This window comes from Rhinatrema bivittatum, chromosome 1 (genome assembly GCF_901001135.1).
Source record: "Rhinatrema bivittatum chromosome 1, aRhiBiv1.1, whole genome shotgun sequence".
Classification (NCBI taxonomy): domain Eukaryota; kingdom Metazoa; phylum Chordata; class Amphibia; order Gymnophiona; family Rhinatrematidae; genus Rhinatrema; species Rhinatrema bivittatum.
The window spans coordinates 212,231,169-212,250,315 of NC_042615.1; the positions used below are offsets into that span (position 1 = coordinate 212,231,169).

General features: G+C 41.0%; 1 protein-coding gene across 4 annotated transcripts in view; it reads left to right on the forward strand.

Annotated features, from left to right (window-relative positions):
• Positions 1–19,147, forward strand: part of KIAA0232 (KIAA0232 ortholog) — a 294,375-nt gene that overhangs the window by 188,887 nt on the left and 86,341 nt on the right. For all 4 annotated transcript variants that reach the window (XM_029591550.1, XM_029591556.1, XM_029591572.1 and 1 more), the window contains one exon: positions 10,530–10,638. In XM_029591550.1, the coding sequence (XP_029447410.1) occupies positions 10,530–10,638 (109 nt within the window). The remainder of the gene's footprint in view (positions 1–10,529; positions 10,639–19,147) is intronic.

Below are 19,147 nucleotides of genomic sequence, written 5' to 3' on the forward strand. Positions count from 1 at the left end.
AAAGTATCTCCGATTTGTTGTAGGGGATAGTCGCCTCCAGTATCATGTGCTGCCTTTGGCCTAGTGTTAGCTCTAAGTGTCTTCACAAAATATCTTGCTGTGGTGGCAGTGCACATGTTCCCCTGCTAGCTAGTGAAGAGCACATGTCAGGTGCCACAGATTCGGTGTGCAAGATTATCTGGGTATTGGAGTTACTCAGGTTTGTCATCAACTACCCCAAGTCCCACTTAAACCCATCATCTCAGAGAACACTGTTGAAGGTAAGCCACTCTACTTTCCATCTGATGTATTTCTGTAACCATCTTTTCTCTGGCCTTTTCTTTAGGCCAGAAGTACAGCTGACCCATCCTTTGCCGCCAATCCTACATTCATGTTTTGTTTGTTTTTCATTTATTTATTTAAATTTCTTCTATTCCACTACTTCCTAGTATCTGTTCACCGTGGATTACAATAAAGCAATCATAAAAACATCACAGAACAACAAAATGCTTACATATGAAAAACACAGCAAAGATGAAATTTCAGCTCATCCAAAAGCCTCTTCAAAAAACAAGTCTTCATGGCTTTTCTAAACATCTTTAAATCCTGCTGCTCATGAAGCCTAACTGGAAATTTTATTCCAGTCAACTGCTGCTACTGAAGAAAAGGCTCTTGCCCTTGTTTGTACCCATCTATTCTTATTGATTGGAGGAATGGTCAACAAATGAGTACCTTCCGATCTGAGTCCACCTTGGGGTGTACCACTCAACAAAATTTAAAACATGTGGGAAGGAATTAATCAAAAGTTTAAAAACCATTGTCGCTAATCTGAACCTTACCTTCCATTTAACTGGCAGCCACTGGAGAACTATCGACCGTGGAAAAACATGATCTTTTCTTGATAGACCAGTTAAAAGAAGCACAGCAGCATTCTGTGCCAACTGTAGAACATGCATCAACCTGTCTGGCAGTCCTATATAAAAGCACCACAATAGTCCAAATGGCTTAGGACCAGAGCCTGTACCCCCGTACAAATGTGTGCCAGAGTAAGAAGCCTTTTAGTAGTCGTACCATCTTAAGTTTGTAGAACGCCATTTTTGTTACATGACAAATCTGTTGCTTCATAGACGGGAGTCCAAAAAGACTCTCAAACTTTTTAACTCTCTGAACCAGTACAGCCAAGTTTTTTAATAACCGAACCTCTACAAGATGCTTCTCCTCAAAACCTTTCCCCACCTAGAAGATCTTTGTCTTTTTGATATTTAAAAACAAGTGGTGATTTATCAACCACTCCTGTACCCTTCTGACTATATCTTGCAGCCTACCTTCAGGTGTGTCACCATTGGGGCTACATAGTAAGAAAAACTGATCATCAGCATACATGAGGTATTTCACATTCAGTGACTACAAAAGAGCTGCTAAAGGAGCAAGATAAATGTTGAAAAGCAGCAACGAAAGTGCTGAACCCTGCAGCACACCCCATTGAATATTGTGGCATACAGAGTTTGTCTGACCTATTTGTATCTTCTGCATCGTATTTGTCAAATAGGCTTGAAAACATCTCAGTAGAGTGCCTCCAATACTATATTACTCATGCTCTTTATCAGAATCTTATGGTGTATGGTGTCAAACACTGCAGACAAATCAAACTGAATCAAGATGCCTGTAGTCCCTGATCCATAAAAGCAGCTTGAATAAACCTTGCTTTTATAATGTTCTAATTTGTGGATTATTTCTCAGTGGTCTTATAATCACTATAAATATTGCAACTAGAAGTATAGTACTGCTTCCTGATTTTAAGAAATTTTGATTGATTTGGGGTGGCATTTTATAGCACTGAGTCGCTCCTCTGCTGTTTTGGGCTCTTCAGTTCTTGCATCTATTCACGCTTATCCCTTTGCTTTTTACCTCTTTATTTGGAAGCAGTCTGTCCATATTTATTGTATTTGTTTTATCCAGTTTGAAATTCACACACTCCTCGCAAAAGTGAATATGTGGATTCCATGGTCTCTTCCATCAGAGTGAACAGCTTGAATTGGTGACAGGCTTCTACTAATAGCTTTTATAGAGTTGCTTGATTTATAGAGAACAGTAGAAAACACCTAAGAGACCGTCCCTTCTTTGTAGAGCTTATAAATTAATCAAGACAAACGTAGGACAAAAGAGACTTTGGGAATTTCATTCATTAAGAAAATTGTTAAAATCAAATAAGGCTGTGAGCTGGGCAATCTGAGATCAAGATGTAAATAAGCCTTAAAAAGGTGGATTTTTAGTTTGGATTTGAATCAGGCCAGACAATGAATGGCACACCAACTCAGGAAGTCTCTTCTAAATGTACGATGCAGAAGGGTAGAAAGCATGAAGTTGGGAGTTGGTGGTGGAGGAGGAGGGGAGGACAAGGACATAGATGAGTGACTTTCTTGATGATAAGAGTTCATGACCAGGAGTGTAGCCAGAACTGATTTTTTTTTTTTTACTTTTTTTTTTTTTTTTTTTTTAGCAGGGCCCAAGATTTATATGTGTTGGCAATATGCATATAAGTCTGATCCCCCAGGGGTGGTTATACTCTTATGAATAAATAGTACTTAACCATGCACCTGACAAATTTCTAAATAGTCTGCCACAGCTGTCATATTTATTTATTTGGTTTTTGTATATCGTCACTTGGGTTCCATCGTAACGGTTCAACTCAAGTTAGGCCGATGCATTACCGTGTGTTGACTGCAGTTCACCGCTCAACATGCGATTGGATGCGCATCCATAACCCCCCCCCCCCCAATGCAAAACGGGGGTTAGCTCATCCAAATCGTGCTTCCAACTGAGTACATATCTAATATAGCGCTCATCACATGTAAATTCATGTTGATGAGGATCTTAGCTGTTTGCCTCAATGCAAAATGGACCTTGCATTGAGGCAAACATTTTTACCTAAAAAATTAATGCCTGCTCCATGCAGTTGTCCCCAAGGCTTATGATAACCCATAAAAATTTTTACTACTAGCAACATTTTTGCTAGGCGATAAGTCTTCTTGAAATTTCAGACTCTGCTGCTTGACATGCTTTGCTTATGGACTTGACCGAACAAGCAGTCCTGTGCTTTTTCCCTTATGTCTGCGCATCAGTACCCCAGGCTGTAAGTCAGGGCCCGTATTGGCTGTAGTCTGAATCCAATTCCCCCTGCCTCCCTCCCCCCCCCCCCCCGGGGATCAGTGTGGCAGCTGTCAAAAGCATCAAGGCTTATTGGTTAAGAATAGTAATCCCATGCCTTCTGTTGAGGGACGTAACTGCGGTTCTGTGCAGGTTTACCCCCATGCTTATCAATTCCCTGAACTGTAAAAGTTGGGGCCCTTGCTGTGGTTGTCTAAATCCAGTTCCCCTTTTCTCACTGCCGTTGAAGCGGAGAGCAATGTTGCAGTTGCATCAAAAGTATCAAGGATTATTGGTTAAGGATAGTAACTGCTGCACCAGTAAATTAACTCCATGGGCACTTTTCTTTATTTCCATCCTCTAGCCTTTAGGAATCCACAGTGTTTATCCCTTGCCCCTTTGAATTCTTTTACTGTTTTTGTCTTCACTACCTCCTCTAGAAAGACATTCCACACATCCACCTTCTCCCTGAAGAAATATTTCCTGATGGTTCTAAATCGTTCCCCCCTGGAGTTTCATTTCTTGACCCCTTAGTGTACTGTGTCCTTTCCATCAGAAAAGGTGCGATGTTTGTACATCATTAAAATCTTTCAGGTATCTGAAGGTTTGTATATCTCCCCTGCACCTCCTCTCTTCCAGAGTTTACATGTTCAGATTCTTCAGCCTCTCCTCATAAGTTATCCGATGCTGACCCCACGCCATTTTGGTAAGAGCATAAGAAATTGCCATGCTGGGTCAGACCAAGGGTCCATCAAGCCCAGCATCCTGTTTCCAACAGAGGCCAAAACCAGGCCACAAGAACCTGGCAATTACCCAAACACTAAGAAGAACCCATGCTACTGATGCAATTAATAGCAGTGGCTATTCCCTAAGTATAATTGATTAATAGCCATTAATGGACTTCTCCTCCAAGAACTTATCCAAACCTTTTTTGAACCCAGCTACACTAACTGCACTAACCACATCTCTGGCAACAAATTCTAGAGCTTTATTGTGCGATGAGTGAAAAAGAATTTTCTCCAATTAGTCTTAAATGTGCTACTTGCTAACTTAATGGAATGCCCCCTAGTCCTTCTATTATTCAAAAGTGTAAATAACCGAGTCACATCTACTCGTTCAAGAACTCTCATGATCTTAAAGACCTCTATCATATCCCCCCTCAGCCGTCTCTTCTCCAAGCTGAACAGCCCCAACCTCTTCAGCCTTTCCTCATAGGGGAGCTGTTCCATCCCCTTTATCATTTTGGTTGCTCTTCTCTGTACCTTCTCCATCGCAACTATATGTTTTTTGAGATGCGGCGACCAGAATTGTAAACAGTATTCAAGGTGCGGTCTCACCATGGAGTGATACAGAGGTATTATGACATTTTCCGTTGTATTAACCATTCCCTTCCTAATAATTCCTAATATTCTATTTTCTTTTTTGACTGCTGCAGCACACTGAGCTGACATTTTTAAAGTATTATCCACTATGATGCCTAGATCTTTTCCCTGGGTGGTAGCTCCTAATATGGAACCTAACATCATGTAACTACAGCAAGTTATTTTTCCCTATATGCAACACCTTGCACTTGTCCACATTAAATTTCATCTGCCATTTGGATGCCCAATCTTCCAGTCTTGCAAGGTCCTCCTGTAATGTATCACAGTCTGCTTGTGATTTAACTACTCTGAATAATTTTGTATCATCCGCAAATTTGATAACCTCACTCGTCGTGTTCATTTCCAGATCATTTATTTATATATATATAGAAAAGCACCGGTCCTAGTACAGATCCCTGAGGCACTCCACTGTTTACCCTTTTCCACTGAGAAAATTGACCATTTAATTCCACACTCTGTTTCCTGTCTTTTAGCCAGTTTGTAATCCACGAAAGGACATCGCCTCCTATCCCATGACTCTTTAGTTTTCGTAGAAGCCTCTCATGAGGGACTTTGTCAAACGCCTTCTGAAAATCCAAATACACTACATCTACCGGTTCACCTTTATCCACATGTTTATTAACACCTTCAAAAAAATGAAGCATATTTTAGGCAAGACTTCCCTTGGGTAAATCCATGTTGACTGTGTCCCATTAAATCATGTTTTTTTATATGCTCTACGATTTTGATCTTGAGAATAGTTTCTACTATTTTTCCCGGCACTGAAGTCAGGCTCACTGGTCTATAGTTACCCGGATCGCCCCTGGAGCCTTTTTTAAATATTGGGGTTACATTGGCCATCCGCCAGTCTTCAGGTACAATGGATGATTTTAATGATAGGTTATAAATTTAACTAATAGATCAGAAATTCCATGCATACCATCCGGTCCAGGTGATTTGCTACTCTTTAGTTTGTCAATCTGGCCTTACTACATCTTCCAGGTTCACAGTGATTTCGTTCAGTTCGTCTGACTCACCCCTGAAAACCATCTCCGGAACTGGTATCTCCCCAACATCCTCATTAGTAAACACGGAGGCAAACAATTCATTTAGTCTTTCTGCAATGGCCTTATCCTCCCTAAGAGCCCCTTTAACCCCTCTGTCATCTCATGGTCCAACCGACTCCCTCACAGGTTTCTTGCTTTGGATATATTTTAAAAAGTTTTTATTATGAGTTTTTGCCTCTATGGCCAACTTCATTTCAAATTCTCTCTTCGCCTGTCTTATCAATGTTTTACACTTACCTTGACAATGCTTATGTTTTATCCTATTTTCTTCAGATGGATCCTTCCAGTTTTTGAAGGTTGTTTTTTTGGCTAAAATAGCCTCTTTCACCTCACCTTTTAACCATGATGGTAATCGTTTTGCCTTCCTTCCACCTTTCTTAATGCGCGGAATACATATGGACTGCGCCTCTAGGATTATATTTTTAAACAATGTCCAAGCCTGTTGAACACTTTTAACCTTTGCAGCTGCACCTTTCAGTTTCCCTTTTTAAAACTGTTTTAGAGCTGCAGATTTACTTATTGTCCCCCTTCCAGTTATTAGTTTACATTTGATCATGTTATGATCATTGTTGCCAAGTGGCCCCACCACCGTTACTTCTCTCACCAAATTTTGCGTTCCACTAAGAATTAAATCTAAAATAGCTCCCTCTCTTGTTGGTTCCTGAACCAATTACTCCATGAAGCAATCATTTATTACATCCAGGAACTTTGTCTCTAGCAAGTCCTGATGTTACATTTACCCAGTCAATATTGGGGTAATTGAAATCTCCCATTATTATTGGATTGCCAAATTGGTTTGCTTCCCTGATTTCTCTTAGCATTTCATCATCTGTCTGACCATTTTGTCCAGGTGGATGGTAGTATACTCCTATCACTATACTCTTACCCAACACACATGGGATTTCTACCCATATAGATTCTACTGAGCATTTACTCTCTTGTATGATCTTTATCCTGTTGGACTGTATACCCTCCCGGACATAAAGTGCCACACCCCCACCAAGTTGATCCTCCCTATCATTGCGATAAAATTTGTACCCTGATATAGCAGTGTCCCATTGGTTATCCTCCTTCCACCAAGTCTCTGTGATGCCAATTATGTCAATCTCATAATTTACTGCTATACATTCTAATTCTCCCATCTTACTTCTTAGACTTCTGGCATTGGCATACAAACATTTCAAAGTGTGGTTTTTGCTTGTTTTAACAACCTGCTTTTCAGTTGTTTGGGATAATTTGGAAATCATTAGCTTTGGTGATTTTTTACATATAGGCATATGAACTATGTTTGCTTTTAATGGAACCTCTCTGTTGGGATGCCCTAACTCTCCTGTTTTCATTAGTATCCTTCAAGGATACATTTCTCCGAACCATGCACCGCTGAGTGACTGTCGGCTTTCCCCCTTGTTCTAGTTTAAAAGCTGTTCTATCTCCTTTTTGAAAGTTAGTGCCAGCAGCTTGGTTCCACTCTGGTTAAGGTGGAGCCCATCCTTTCGGAAATGTCTCCCCTTTCTCCAAAAGTTTCCCCAGTTCCTTACAAAGCTGAATACCTCTTCCCTGTACCATCGTCTTCATCCACGCATTGAAACTCTGGAGCTCTGCCTCTGGGGACCTGCACATGGAACAGGAAGCATTTCAGAGAATGCCACCCTGGAGGTTCTGGATTTCAGCTTCCTACCTAAAATCCTAAATTTGGCTTCCAAAACCTCTCTCCCACATTTTCCTATGTCGGTGCCCACATGTACCACGACAGCTGGCTCCTCCCCAGCCCTTTTTCTAGACCACCTCCATCCTCTATCTTCCTTTTTGAGATTTGGTCTCCAGATCTGAACTCAGTACGCCAGCTGAGGCCTCACCAAGGATCGGTAGAAGGGCTTTATTACCTCCTTTTTCCTACTGGTGGTTATTCTCTATGCAGCCCAGCATTCTTTTTGCTTAGCTATCTTCAGATAGCCAGACACTATTAACCCAGGATCCCTCTCAGCTCTTACACATCAGTCTTTCAGCCCCCATCGCATCCAGCTCTTCTGGATTACTGCATCCCAAATGCATGACCCTGCACTTCTTGGCACTGAATCCCAGATGCCAGAGCTTTGACCACTCTTCAAGCTTTCTTAAATCACTTTTCATTCTCTCTACTTCAGGCATGTCCACTCTGTTGCAGATCTTCATATCATCTGTAAATAGACACTTTACCTTTTATCCCTTCCGTAATTTCACTCACCCTGCTGCTCTTTAAACTCTGAAGATCCTCCTCCTGCCACACTCAACCAGTCCCTGTGGCACTCCACTTATCACAATTCTCTTTTCAGAGTAGGTTTCATTTACCATTACGCATGTCTGTCAACCTGTTTCTAATTCACGCCACCACCTTTGGCGCTCATGCCCAAGCTTCTCATTTTATTCACAAGCCTCCTATGCGAGACTGTGTGAAAAGCTTTGCTGAAATCAAAGTAGATCATATAGAGCGCTCTTCCTTTATCCAAATCTCTAGTCACCCAATCAAAAAAAAAATCACATTTGTCTGACAGGCCCTTCCGCTGCTGAATCCTTGCTATCTCAGGTTCAGCATTCCACCCAGTTGTAGATAGTTCACTATCCTTTCAGCAGCGTCTCTATTAATTACACACATCCTTCACTCACCATCCCACACCACATAAATTCCTTACACACACTATCCTTTATACACCCATTCCTCCACTGTTGGAGTTGGCAAGTGAAGCAAGTAGGGGTGCAGCCTCTAATAGTTTCATGTTGCTACTGCCATGACAGAAAAATCTTTGGCATCACAGACCAGGAACTAAATCAATCAAGTGAGACAGTGTATAAGAGGAAGGGGAGCTAGAAAATGAGGGGGGGTGGGGTTGGATTGGGGGAAGCACTGCCTCTGTACAGGGGGCTTTATTGAAAGGGGTTGCTACTGCTTGGGTACAGGCTGGGGGGGTGAGGCTGCTGCTGGCCAGGGAGATGGGAAGGGAGGTTGTTGTGGGGGAGGGAACTGCTGCTGCTGGACAATAGGGATGTGCATTTGTATTTTTTTGTTTAATTTACAGTAAATGGGGTACAGTGCACACTAAATTGAAACTAAAAGTCTTTTTGGTTGCATACCCTTATTGAGCAGGGGCTTTCCAGGGAGTGAGGACTAGAGAAGGAAGCATGTGAAATATGGAGAGGGAAAAGGTGTAGAGAGATAATTGGAAAAGAAGGTATTAGAGGAGTTATGGAGAGATGAAAAATTTGGTGAAAAATGAATCGATTGGGAAGCAATGGTGGAGGGAGAGAAGTATAGACACACATTGGGTGAGTGAAATATGAAGGAGATGAAATTGAAAAGGAGTACTAGGAAATAGAGAAAATTATGAAGATGAAGGTGGAGGATGTAAATTGTATATCTGAATTCTACTTCCCTTTGTGTTTCTTGCATAGTCCAGTTAGTAATTTGTTCCTGAAAATTATCTATACTGTTCAGGATTTTTTTTATAGTGGAAGCAGCGCATGAAATTTCAGGTCTAACTGTATTAGCCAAAAACATTTTTACTCTCCATATTTACTCACCCTTAGGTTGGTGTATTTAAGGAATGAGGGAGTTAGAAGGAAATTAAATTGGTATTTTCTGGTACATATGATAGTGCCAGATAGTGTGCCTTTCCTCTGATGCTACTAAGGTGGACCTCTTCCGCTTTTCCTGTTTCCTTCTTATTTTGGTGGTACCTGCATGGCTGTTTCTGGAACTGTTATGTCTACCAGAAAACAGTGGTTCCCAAACCTGTCCTGAGAGACCCCGAGCCAGTTGGGTTTTCAGAATATTCACAATGAATATGCATGAGGTATATTTGCATGCACTGCCTCCATTGCATGTGTATAATTGGGGGATTGGAAATTGAGGAGGGAATTAGATTATTTATTCAACATAGAGACATTTTTACTATTATGCTATAGATGAGTATTATGGTTTTTGAAAACGAATACATTTTTGTAAGCGGTAAACTGAGCTATTTTGGGAGACATGTTTTTTGGTACTTCACTATCAGCCTTTTGATATCAATTCTGTGCTGTTGATAGTTCTTAGAAGTGTCACATTAGAAGGAAATCTAAGGAGCTGTTTAATATATCTTAAGTCAAATGTCTACAATATAGATATTTTAATAACTACTATAGGCACTATAGAGAGATACCATTTTTTAATTTGCATTCTAAAGAAAATTCTTGGATGGAGGAAAGGGGACACGATGATATACTGTGCTGTCTAATTTGGAGACTGAGTAACCTCCCATTTTTCTCTCCATATTTGATACCATTTTAATATGTATTAATTTTACTTTATAGGTAATATTGCTTATAGCAATTTTCTCATTTCTGGCATTTACCCAGGTGATCTTGTCATTTAGATTTTAATTGTAATATAGGTTCCTCCTGCCCCACACCCTAATTCTTGTGTGAGTTTGAGACCAGTCAGTAGTGGTGAGCTGGTGACTCTAAAATGTATGCCTTGGTGAAAACTTTTCTTTACACTTCATGGCTCAAATGATTTCAGCAAAATCTTTATAGTGTATGATAGCTCTATTCTCTTTGTATCCAGTCAGATCCATGTATTTTTTTTTTTAATCAGTTAAAGTATTCTCTAGTTTTTCACCTGAACTATAATGGAATAAGAATTGCTTTCATGCTTCTAATGTGTATTTTTTTGCTGTGTGAGCTGAAATTTAAAATAGTAAAACCTGAGAAGGCAGGTGTATGTCATTGAGTCTGGAGAATGCACTAGCCACATATTAAATATCTCTAAGAGGATGCACTAGCCATTTATTAAATATCTCTATTTTAGCTCTTGTATATAGTTGTATTTGTGTGTGAATATATCAATAAACAAAATAGGACAATGTTGAATTGTTTGAGTGATATTCCTAACATGTATAGATTTGTTTTACATTTGTAATATTTCTGTGAACACTTACATTGTACATTTGTCATCAAACAGTTTCCTACATTAAGTGTTGAACTACAAGGAGTAAGTGCTAGCCAGCAAAAGCAATGCTGGTGGGAAAAGGCACTATATTCTCCCCTTCTCCCTGGATCAAATTGTGAAGGTAAGAAAACTGTGTAATTGGAATTTAAGGCAAGAACAGTGTGGCATGCTATAACTTTTTGTCTATGTATAGGTTAGGCACAATTTTGTTTTACTACAGGGTTTTTAGACTCATCAAGGTGATAGAGTGCCATGTTGAAACATTTTAATACACCTGTTTGTACATAGTCACTGCAATTCTAAAATCCTGGTATATTATTCCCCAATATAGTGGGATTGAGTTGGCCATAATCAGTTTAAATAATGGCTAAGCTGGCATGGTGATTTGCAGACCCTGGTAAAGCATAATAAAAAATAGAATAACATCCAAACAAATACTACATTTTTAATCCTCACTCATAGCAAAAGTTCAAATTTAATACATAAAAACACAACCATCATTCCAGCTTGTTAACTCCTAATCTCTATCTGCCAAATCCCCTCACTTATCTTACGTGCTATGAGCTGCTTGAACCTTGCGTAATCTTGTCCGTCCTCCTTATATTCCAGTCAATATTGGGGTAATTGAAATCTCCCATAATTACTGCACTGCCAAACTGGTTAGCTTCTGATTTCTCTTAGCATTTCATCATCTGTCTGACCATTTTGACCAGGTGTCTCGTAGTATACTCCTATCACTATAGTTACTATACTATATCCCAAAACACATGGGATTTCTACCCCTATAGATTCCTCTGAGCATTTATTTTTTATTTTATATAAAAAGATTCTCTTGTATGATCTTTATCCTATTGGACTCTCTACCCTCCCGGATATAAAGTGCCACACCCCCACCAAGCTGACACTCCATATCATTGCGATATAATTTGTACCCTGTCCCGAAGCTTGGAAGTTTTGAGACCAGGCGTCCTAATGAAGAGATCTTCGTAATAGATTCAAGTATATAATACTGTTGGATTTAATGTTAACATGGTTTTCGATGCATTGACTCCTGAAGAAGCATCTTGTTTGTTGCAAAACACCGGCCGTTGAAGAAAATAGGAAAAAGCATAAGCATTGTCAAGTTAAGTGTAAAATATTGATAAAGCAGGCTAAGAGAATTTGAAGTGAAGTTGGCCGTCGAGGCAAAAACTCATAAAAACCTTTTAAAATATATCCGGAGCAAGAAACCTGTGAGGGAATCAGTTGGACTATTAGATGACTGCGAGGTTAAAGGGGCTCTTGGGGAAGATAAGGCCATTGCAGAAAGACTAAATTAATTCTTTGCTTCTGTGTTTACTAATGAGGATGTTGGGAAGATACTGGTTCCAGAGATGGTTTTCAAGGGTGATGAGTCAGCTTAACTGTACCAAATTACTGTGAACCTGGAAGAAGTAGTAGGCTAGATTGACGAACTAAAGAGTAGTAAATCACCTGGACTGGATGGTATGCACCCCAGGGTTCTGAAGGAACTAAAAAATGAAATTTCAGATCTATTAAAATTTGTAACCTATCAGTAAAATCATCCATTGTACTTGAAGACCGGAGGGTGGCCAATGTAACCCCAATATTTAAAAAAGGCTCCAGGGGCTATCTGGGAAACTATAAACTAATGAGTCTGACTTCAGTGCTGGAAAAATAGTGGAAACTATTCTAAAGATCAAAATCACAGAGCATATAGATAGACATGATTTAATGGAACACAGTTGGCCTGGATTTAGCCAAGGGAAGCCTTGCCTCTCAAACCTTCATTTTTTGGAAGGGGTTAATAAAAATGTGGATAAAGGTGAACCGATAGATGTAGTGTATTTGTACTTTCAGAAGGCGTTTGACAAAGTCCCTCATGAGAGGCGTCTAAGAAAACTAAAAAGAATCATGGGTTAGGAGGCGATGTCCTTTCGTGGATTACAAACTGGTTAAAAGACAGGAAACAGAGTAGCTATAAATGGTCAATTTTCAAAGTGGAAAAGGGTAAACATTGGCGTGCCTCAGGGATCTGTACTTGGACCAGTATTGTTCAATATATTTACTATCCAGTGAAGAAGAGGGCGATGAAATATACCCAGACTCAGATAAGTGGTTTTTCACATTCCTTACAACAACATCTTTTGTAATTGTATTTACACTAATTGCATATTAAAATACATGTAAAGCTTTTCCTGCATGAATAAATTTTTTGGCATCTTCACATTTACTTGCCTTTTTTGGATGTTTCTGAAATCATCGGGTAAACCTTATTGCCAAAGTAGGAAGGAGTTTCCACTTACAAAATGTGCCTCTAAAATTATGCTTCGTGCCCTCGCATGGAAATCCTATGCAATGCAAATGAGGGCATTAACCAGTATTCCTTAATGCAGAGAGGTGCAGTGGCCTAACCCAACTTTTTCTTAGTGCTAGAAATTTTACTCCTGGTCAGAGATGGAGTAAAGTTTTCAGCGCTAATCCTATCTGCCTAGATGAACAAGCTTCTCCCTATAAAAAAAAACAAAAAAGGCACAAAATTCTCACATCATTACCTCAATCTGACAGGTACTGCAGGACCCAAAAAATCACTGGCTGGAAAAAAAAAATCCCCACTGGAGGCTATTAGCACAAGGAGGAGTAGGGGGGGTGGACAGGCCATTGCTCCTGGCCACCCTAAATCTTTATAAAGGAAATGCAATCTCCTGCCTGCACAGAATGAAACATTGCTTTATCCCCAATTCACAAACCACAGTCCAAAATACCCACAAAAACACCAGTAAGTAGCTGTTCACCTTATCTGCATACTGCTAGCTAAGCTTTATTCTTCCACAGGGAAAGTGATCTGATATTTGCAAGAAAAAAGTTCTAAGGTGCATAATAGAACCTAAATATAGTGACACTCCCTCCCCGCTTCCACATTCATCAGCTCTAGCCTGGGATACTCCACCCCAGGGCCGGTGTGTCCCATTAGGTGAACTAGGCGGTCACCTAGGGCGCCAACCATTAGGGGGCAGCAAAGAGCAGCAATGTGGGGACACGAGCGGAGCTATCCTCGTGGCCAAGAGGAGTAGAGACTTGATGGGCTGCAAGCAAGTACCCATCCTGCTCGCAGCCCAGAGAAGCACAGAATCGGCTGATTGCGAGCAGTGCCCATCCTGCTCACGGCTGAGAAAAGCAGACACTCGGTGGGCCCCGAGCAATATCTCAGTGATTGAGGTCAGGGCTGGGACCCGGGGTGAAGGGAGGGAGGGGTAGGTGCAAGGCAGAAGGTTGGCCTAAGGATCCTAACACCCTTGCACCAGCCCTGCTCCACCCACTCCCGCCCCTAAGGTAAAATGTGCCTTCAGCCTATGTGAGTATCCACACATTTTAACTCCCAGTTTATTAGCATAAATTAGCTTACTGCATTGGGAATTAAAGTTGCTTGAGATTTAGGAAACTACACTGAATTTCAATGCATAGCTTTCTGCATCGGCTTGAAAAAGATAATTGAAAAAGAGGCTGGACAAACTAAACTCTCAAGGGCAAAGAAAAATTAAAGCAGGCACTACTTAAATTTAAGTAGCAGTGACTCTTGTTTTATAGCAAGGGCTGATGGGTATTAGGCTTCACCCCCACCAGAGTTTTCTGCCTCTTGATCCCTTCAGTGCAGGAAGAACTTGCTCCCTCAGGAGATTGGACCTGGAACTAACAGGGAAAACTAATCAGAACATTTCTCCAGGCAGGGCAGGTGGGGGAAAGAGAAGCAAAAGGTAAGCAGGGGAGCTGATTCATTGAAGGTAATTAGGGCCAACTGAGGCTGGCCCACTGCTAAGTTAGGTGCTACTGGAGAAGAGATGGACAAGGAAACCAGCAGCTCCAAAGCTGGGGGAGAGGGCATGTTTGCCACAAAAGAAGAGAAAATGAAAACCCACCAAACTGAACCCCTCTAGAAAACTGAGGTAAAAGAAAATAAAAGCAGTTAACCCTCTGTTAATCCCACAAGAGTCTAGGGTTGTCTAAGAGAGTACAGGAAGAGCAGCTCGCCCCCCCCCCCACCCCCTTTTGCTGGCCTTGCTTGCTTTCCCCAGTGTTTTATCTGTTAACAGGGCGGCAGAAAGGCCTGACGACTCTTGAGGTGGCTCTGTAGGGAAGACTTCTTTCCCCCCTTGCACCCTAATGTCTCCCAGTTTCCTTCCTTCCTTGGGGAAGAAAGATGTATAAAGCCCCCAGCTGCTGGAAAACATATTTGTAATGGAAAGAACCCAAAAGGGGAAGGGAAGAAAATCCTCCTGTGATGATAGCTGAAGGAGGGAGTCTGTACCGTGTGTGGGGGGAAAGGCTGATGTGCACGGAGCAGGAGAGAGACCTAGGGGTTATAGTGTCTAATATGAAGTCTGCGAAACAATGCGACAAGGCGATAGCAAAAGCCAGAAGAATGCTGGGCTGCATAGAGAGAGGAATATCGAGTAAGAAAAGGGAAGTGATTATCCCCTTGTACAGGTCCTTGGTGAGGCCTCACCTGGAGTACTGTGTTCAGTTCTGGAGACCGTATCTACAAAGAGACAGAGACAAGATGGAAGCGGTACAGAGAAGGGCTACCAGAAAGGTGGAGGGTCTTCATCGGATGTCATACGAGGAGAGATTGAAGAATCTAAATATGTTCACCCTGGAGGAAAGGAGGAGCAGGGGTGATATGATTCAGACCTTCAGATACTTGAAAAATTTTAACGATCCAAAGACAACGACAAACCTTTTCCGTCAGAAAAAAATCAGCAGAACCAGAGGTCACGAGCTGAGGCTCCAGGGAGGAAGACTAAGAACCAATGTCAGGAAGTATTTCTTCACGGAGAGAGTGGTGGATGCCTGGAATGCCCTTCCGGAGGAAGTGGTGAAGTCCAAAACTGTGAAGGACTTCAGAGGGGCGTGGGATAAACACTGTGGATCCATCAGGTCTAGAGGACGTGTATAAAGAGGAGGCAGCAAAACACTGCACGGAGCGGCAGTAGCCACAGAGGCATTCACGGAGCGGAATGCCAGTGGCCAGTGGTTGGTGTTCCACCTTCACGGAGCGGAAGGATGGAGGGCTGCCATCTCCAAATTAAAAAAAAAACAGGGGTGTGTAAGAGTATGTAAAATTAACGGAGAGTTCATAGGCTATAGGTATTATCAATTATTAGGCTTATTCAATATTTGTTGATAGTTAATGTGGCTTTCAATGCATATCCAGCATAGCTCTCTGCTTCAACGGCAAGGGAGAAGAACAACAACCAATAAGGGCTGAATAACATAGTCTGGGTAAACAAATAAGTATGGGTGTAGCTTGCTTGTTGCGGTGGTTACTACCCCTAACTAATCAAGCTTGATATTTCACTTGGATGCAGCTCCATCACTGCTCTCTGCATTAATGGTGGGGGTGAAAGGGAAATAGAACCAAGGGTTGCTAAGAGCCAAGAGAAACATAAGTATGAAAGGAAAGAAGTGTAAAGCTTGCTGGGCAGACTGGATGGGCTGATTGGTCGTCTTCTGCCGTCATTTCTATGTTTCTATGTATGAGAGAACTTGTAGGCCAGAGAGGGAAAGAGAAAATGGTGAGAGAAGGGTTTGCTGCAGCCCAGAGAGGGAAGAAGCAGTTGCTGAGAGAGAAGGGCTTGTTGCAGCCCAAAGAAGAAGGGGGGGAGTGTGGTTTCCATATGGAAGCCTCCCAGGTAGAATGTGAGTTGGGCCCATTCCCAAGGCTGGACACCCTTTATCACAGCAGCCCGCCCCCAGGTAGGATAGTGAGGAGGACAGATGCAAAAGCTTGGCACTCGTTGCAGGCTTTCAACTTGAAGCAATTCCACGGATGAACAAAGACAGATCCTGCTAATCTCTCAGGTTGTGGGATTGTTCTTGACTACTTTCAGCAACCATTGGCTCCTCAAAGCAATTGTCTAACCATTTGAAAATGAAGAGAATTCACCCTTACAAAGCAGGGGAAGGCTATAAAAAAATAAATTCTCCAAATGCTTCCAGTTAGCAGTTTCAACTGTTAAAAAGCATTGTCAAAAAATGGAAATTACATGAATGTCAAGACAATCTGGAAGACTAGAAAAATCACTGATAGAATTGCCCCAAAACTGGTCAGATCTGCAAAACAGAACACACAGATCACTGAAAATTACTTGCTAAAAAGTTTAGCTGACACTGGAATAATTGTGGTATGTTAATGTTGCTTACAGAACAGTGTTCTGCATGGGAGAGTTGTCAGAAGGAAATTTATGATCCTAACAATTTTGTTGCCTAAAGTATACAAAACAAAACCTTAAGCCCAAAATGTTTTGGAACATATCCTAAATGCTAATGTCCCAGTCACTGAAGAACTTTGGAGCTGAAAGGAGGTTGGATATTTGAGCAAGACAACTATCATGAAGTACTTACAGGAAACAAAGATGAAGGTTTTGGAATGGGTCTTCACAGTTACCAGACTTGAATATTATAAATCTTTGGGGATGTGCATGCAAGGAAACCTAAGAATATGTCTGAGTTTGAAGAGTTCTGCAAGGAAGAATGGAGAAATATTCCAAAAATCAAGAACAGACTCTAGCTACAGGAAATGTTTGGAAACATGCTATTTCTGCCAAGGAGGTGTTACAAAGTACTGACTGAGAGGGTGTTCAAAGTTTGCACATGCCATATTTACCTTTTTTATTGTCAATCTGTTAAAATCAGCAAAAGTAATTTTGATTTAAAAATTTTCAAAAAGCTGTCATTGTTGTGCTTTGTAGAGGTAAATTTCTGTTCACGTAGAGCTTCATTGAAACACACTGACTAGGAATATCTAAACCTTTGCATACAACTGCATAAAACCCTGTGCCAAAATCCTGAAATTTCTTCTTTGCAAAAATTGATGTTCCCTTTTTGTATCTAAAATCAGGCCATAGGATTAATTTGGTATTGATTTATTTAAAATATTTTTTGGTATACACACATGCGGTTATGTCTGCCTTTGCAGATACCTAGAAACACATGTTAAAATTTTTTTCACCAATTTCAGTTTTGTATTACATATTTAATGTGCTAATTAAAGTTCAAAGAATTATTGCTCAGTTTTTAGTAATCTTTACTACAGGGCTTCCCAAATCTATCCTAGGGACCCCACAGCCAATTGGGTTTTTAGGATATCCACAATGAATATCTATGATATACAAATTTAGTATATGCAGCTTTATTCATTGTGGATGTACTTGAAAACCCAACTGACTGTGGGGTCCTCAGGACAGGTTTGGGAAGCTTTATTATGTCAGTTCAAGCTGTAAATCATGTGTTTTAAAGCAATGTTTGTCCTTGACATTTAGTAAACAAAATTACTTTCTCTGAAAATGTTTAAATTTCCATTCACATCTGTAGCAACTTTGCCACTTGGCACCAACTGGATGTTTTCAAGAACTTTCCTTTGTTCTGTCTATGCACAATAATTTCCATGCTGCTATGGCCACATTGTGCTTGGGTTTTTTCCACCTCCAAAAATGGTCCTTTTTGTCTAAGAAAGCAGTCTCTTGCTGACCTTTGTACCTTACTCATTAGTTTCCTCCTTTTCTTTGTTTTAGCTTTTCAGGTAGTGTGCCTCTAAATTTCTTTACCTTCTCAGTTTCCAGGTCAGGTTTGCAGCAATTGACAAGATTTTTTTTCTTTGACAAATGTGAACAGAGCACCTGCATTTTGATGAGGCTTTGTGTGACAGGCAGTCTGGTCAAAATTTTGTTTTTCAAGTTGACTTAATCTTAAGTCAAAGTTTTATTGTCTCTTGATTTCACATCAGCTATTTTTTGTACCATGTCTGAGAAGAAGGTAAGTTTTGTCCCAACTGCAAATACATATCCATCACAGATCATCAGCCAGTTTGCTTCAGATTCTTGAAGGGAACATGACACAACATTTTGTAGCATCTGCTTTAGGATCTCACCTAAAAGCAACTGTTTCACAAGATTAGCCTCAAGGCTTATCTTGCAGACATGAAGACCAGATCCATAGAGCCAGCATTGCATCTGAATGGAAGGAGCAAGGAGCTGCACTAATCCCTGGTGGCACAGAAGTGCTAAAGCAAGTTATTCACTCTGACTCCGAAGTCAAAGGAGAGGCCCCAAGATGTAAAAGCTCATGCTCTCTGATTATGGAACTGAAAAGATGATGCTGAGACCAGCAAAGATGCAGAAGCATTGGCACTGATTTTTGCATAGCGCCAGAGGATTCTAGTGACTGCTGTCTGACTGCCCTACCCATTGCTACCACCAAAAGCTGTTGTCCCAAGAACATAACTCTGCCTTCAGTCTGTAGATTATGCAATGTAACAATTTCCAGAAGTCCAGCTCCAGGCCTTCAGAGAAAGTCAAGCCCGCCTTTTGAGTCCCACTATCAGTCTTCGAGGAAGAACTCTGAAGGAGAATAATAAAGGCAGTAGCTCAGCAGGTGAAGAGTGTAGAGTGGTGTGCATTGGCCAGATCTGCCCCACTTGGAATGTCAAGCAGTATCTGTGGCTTCTCTTCCCTTCTGCGCATAACATCTTGGCACTAACATGTTCTGGAGGGCCTCTGATTTCTAATCAACTACACAAAATCCCCACCTTCAGCCATCGCTACAGTCTGACTTCATTGGAGTTAGGTTCAGTA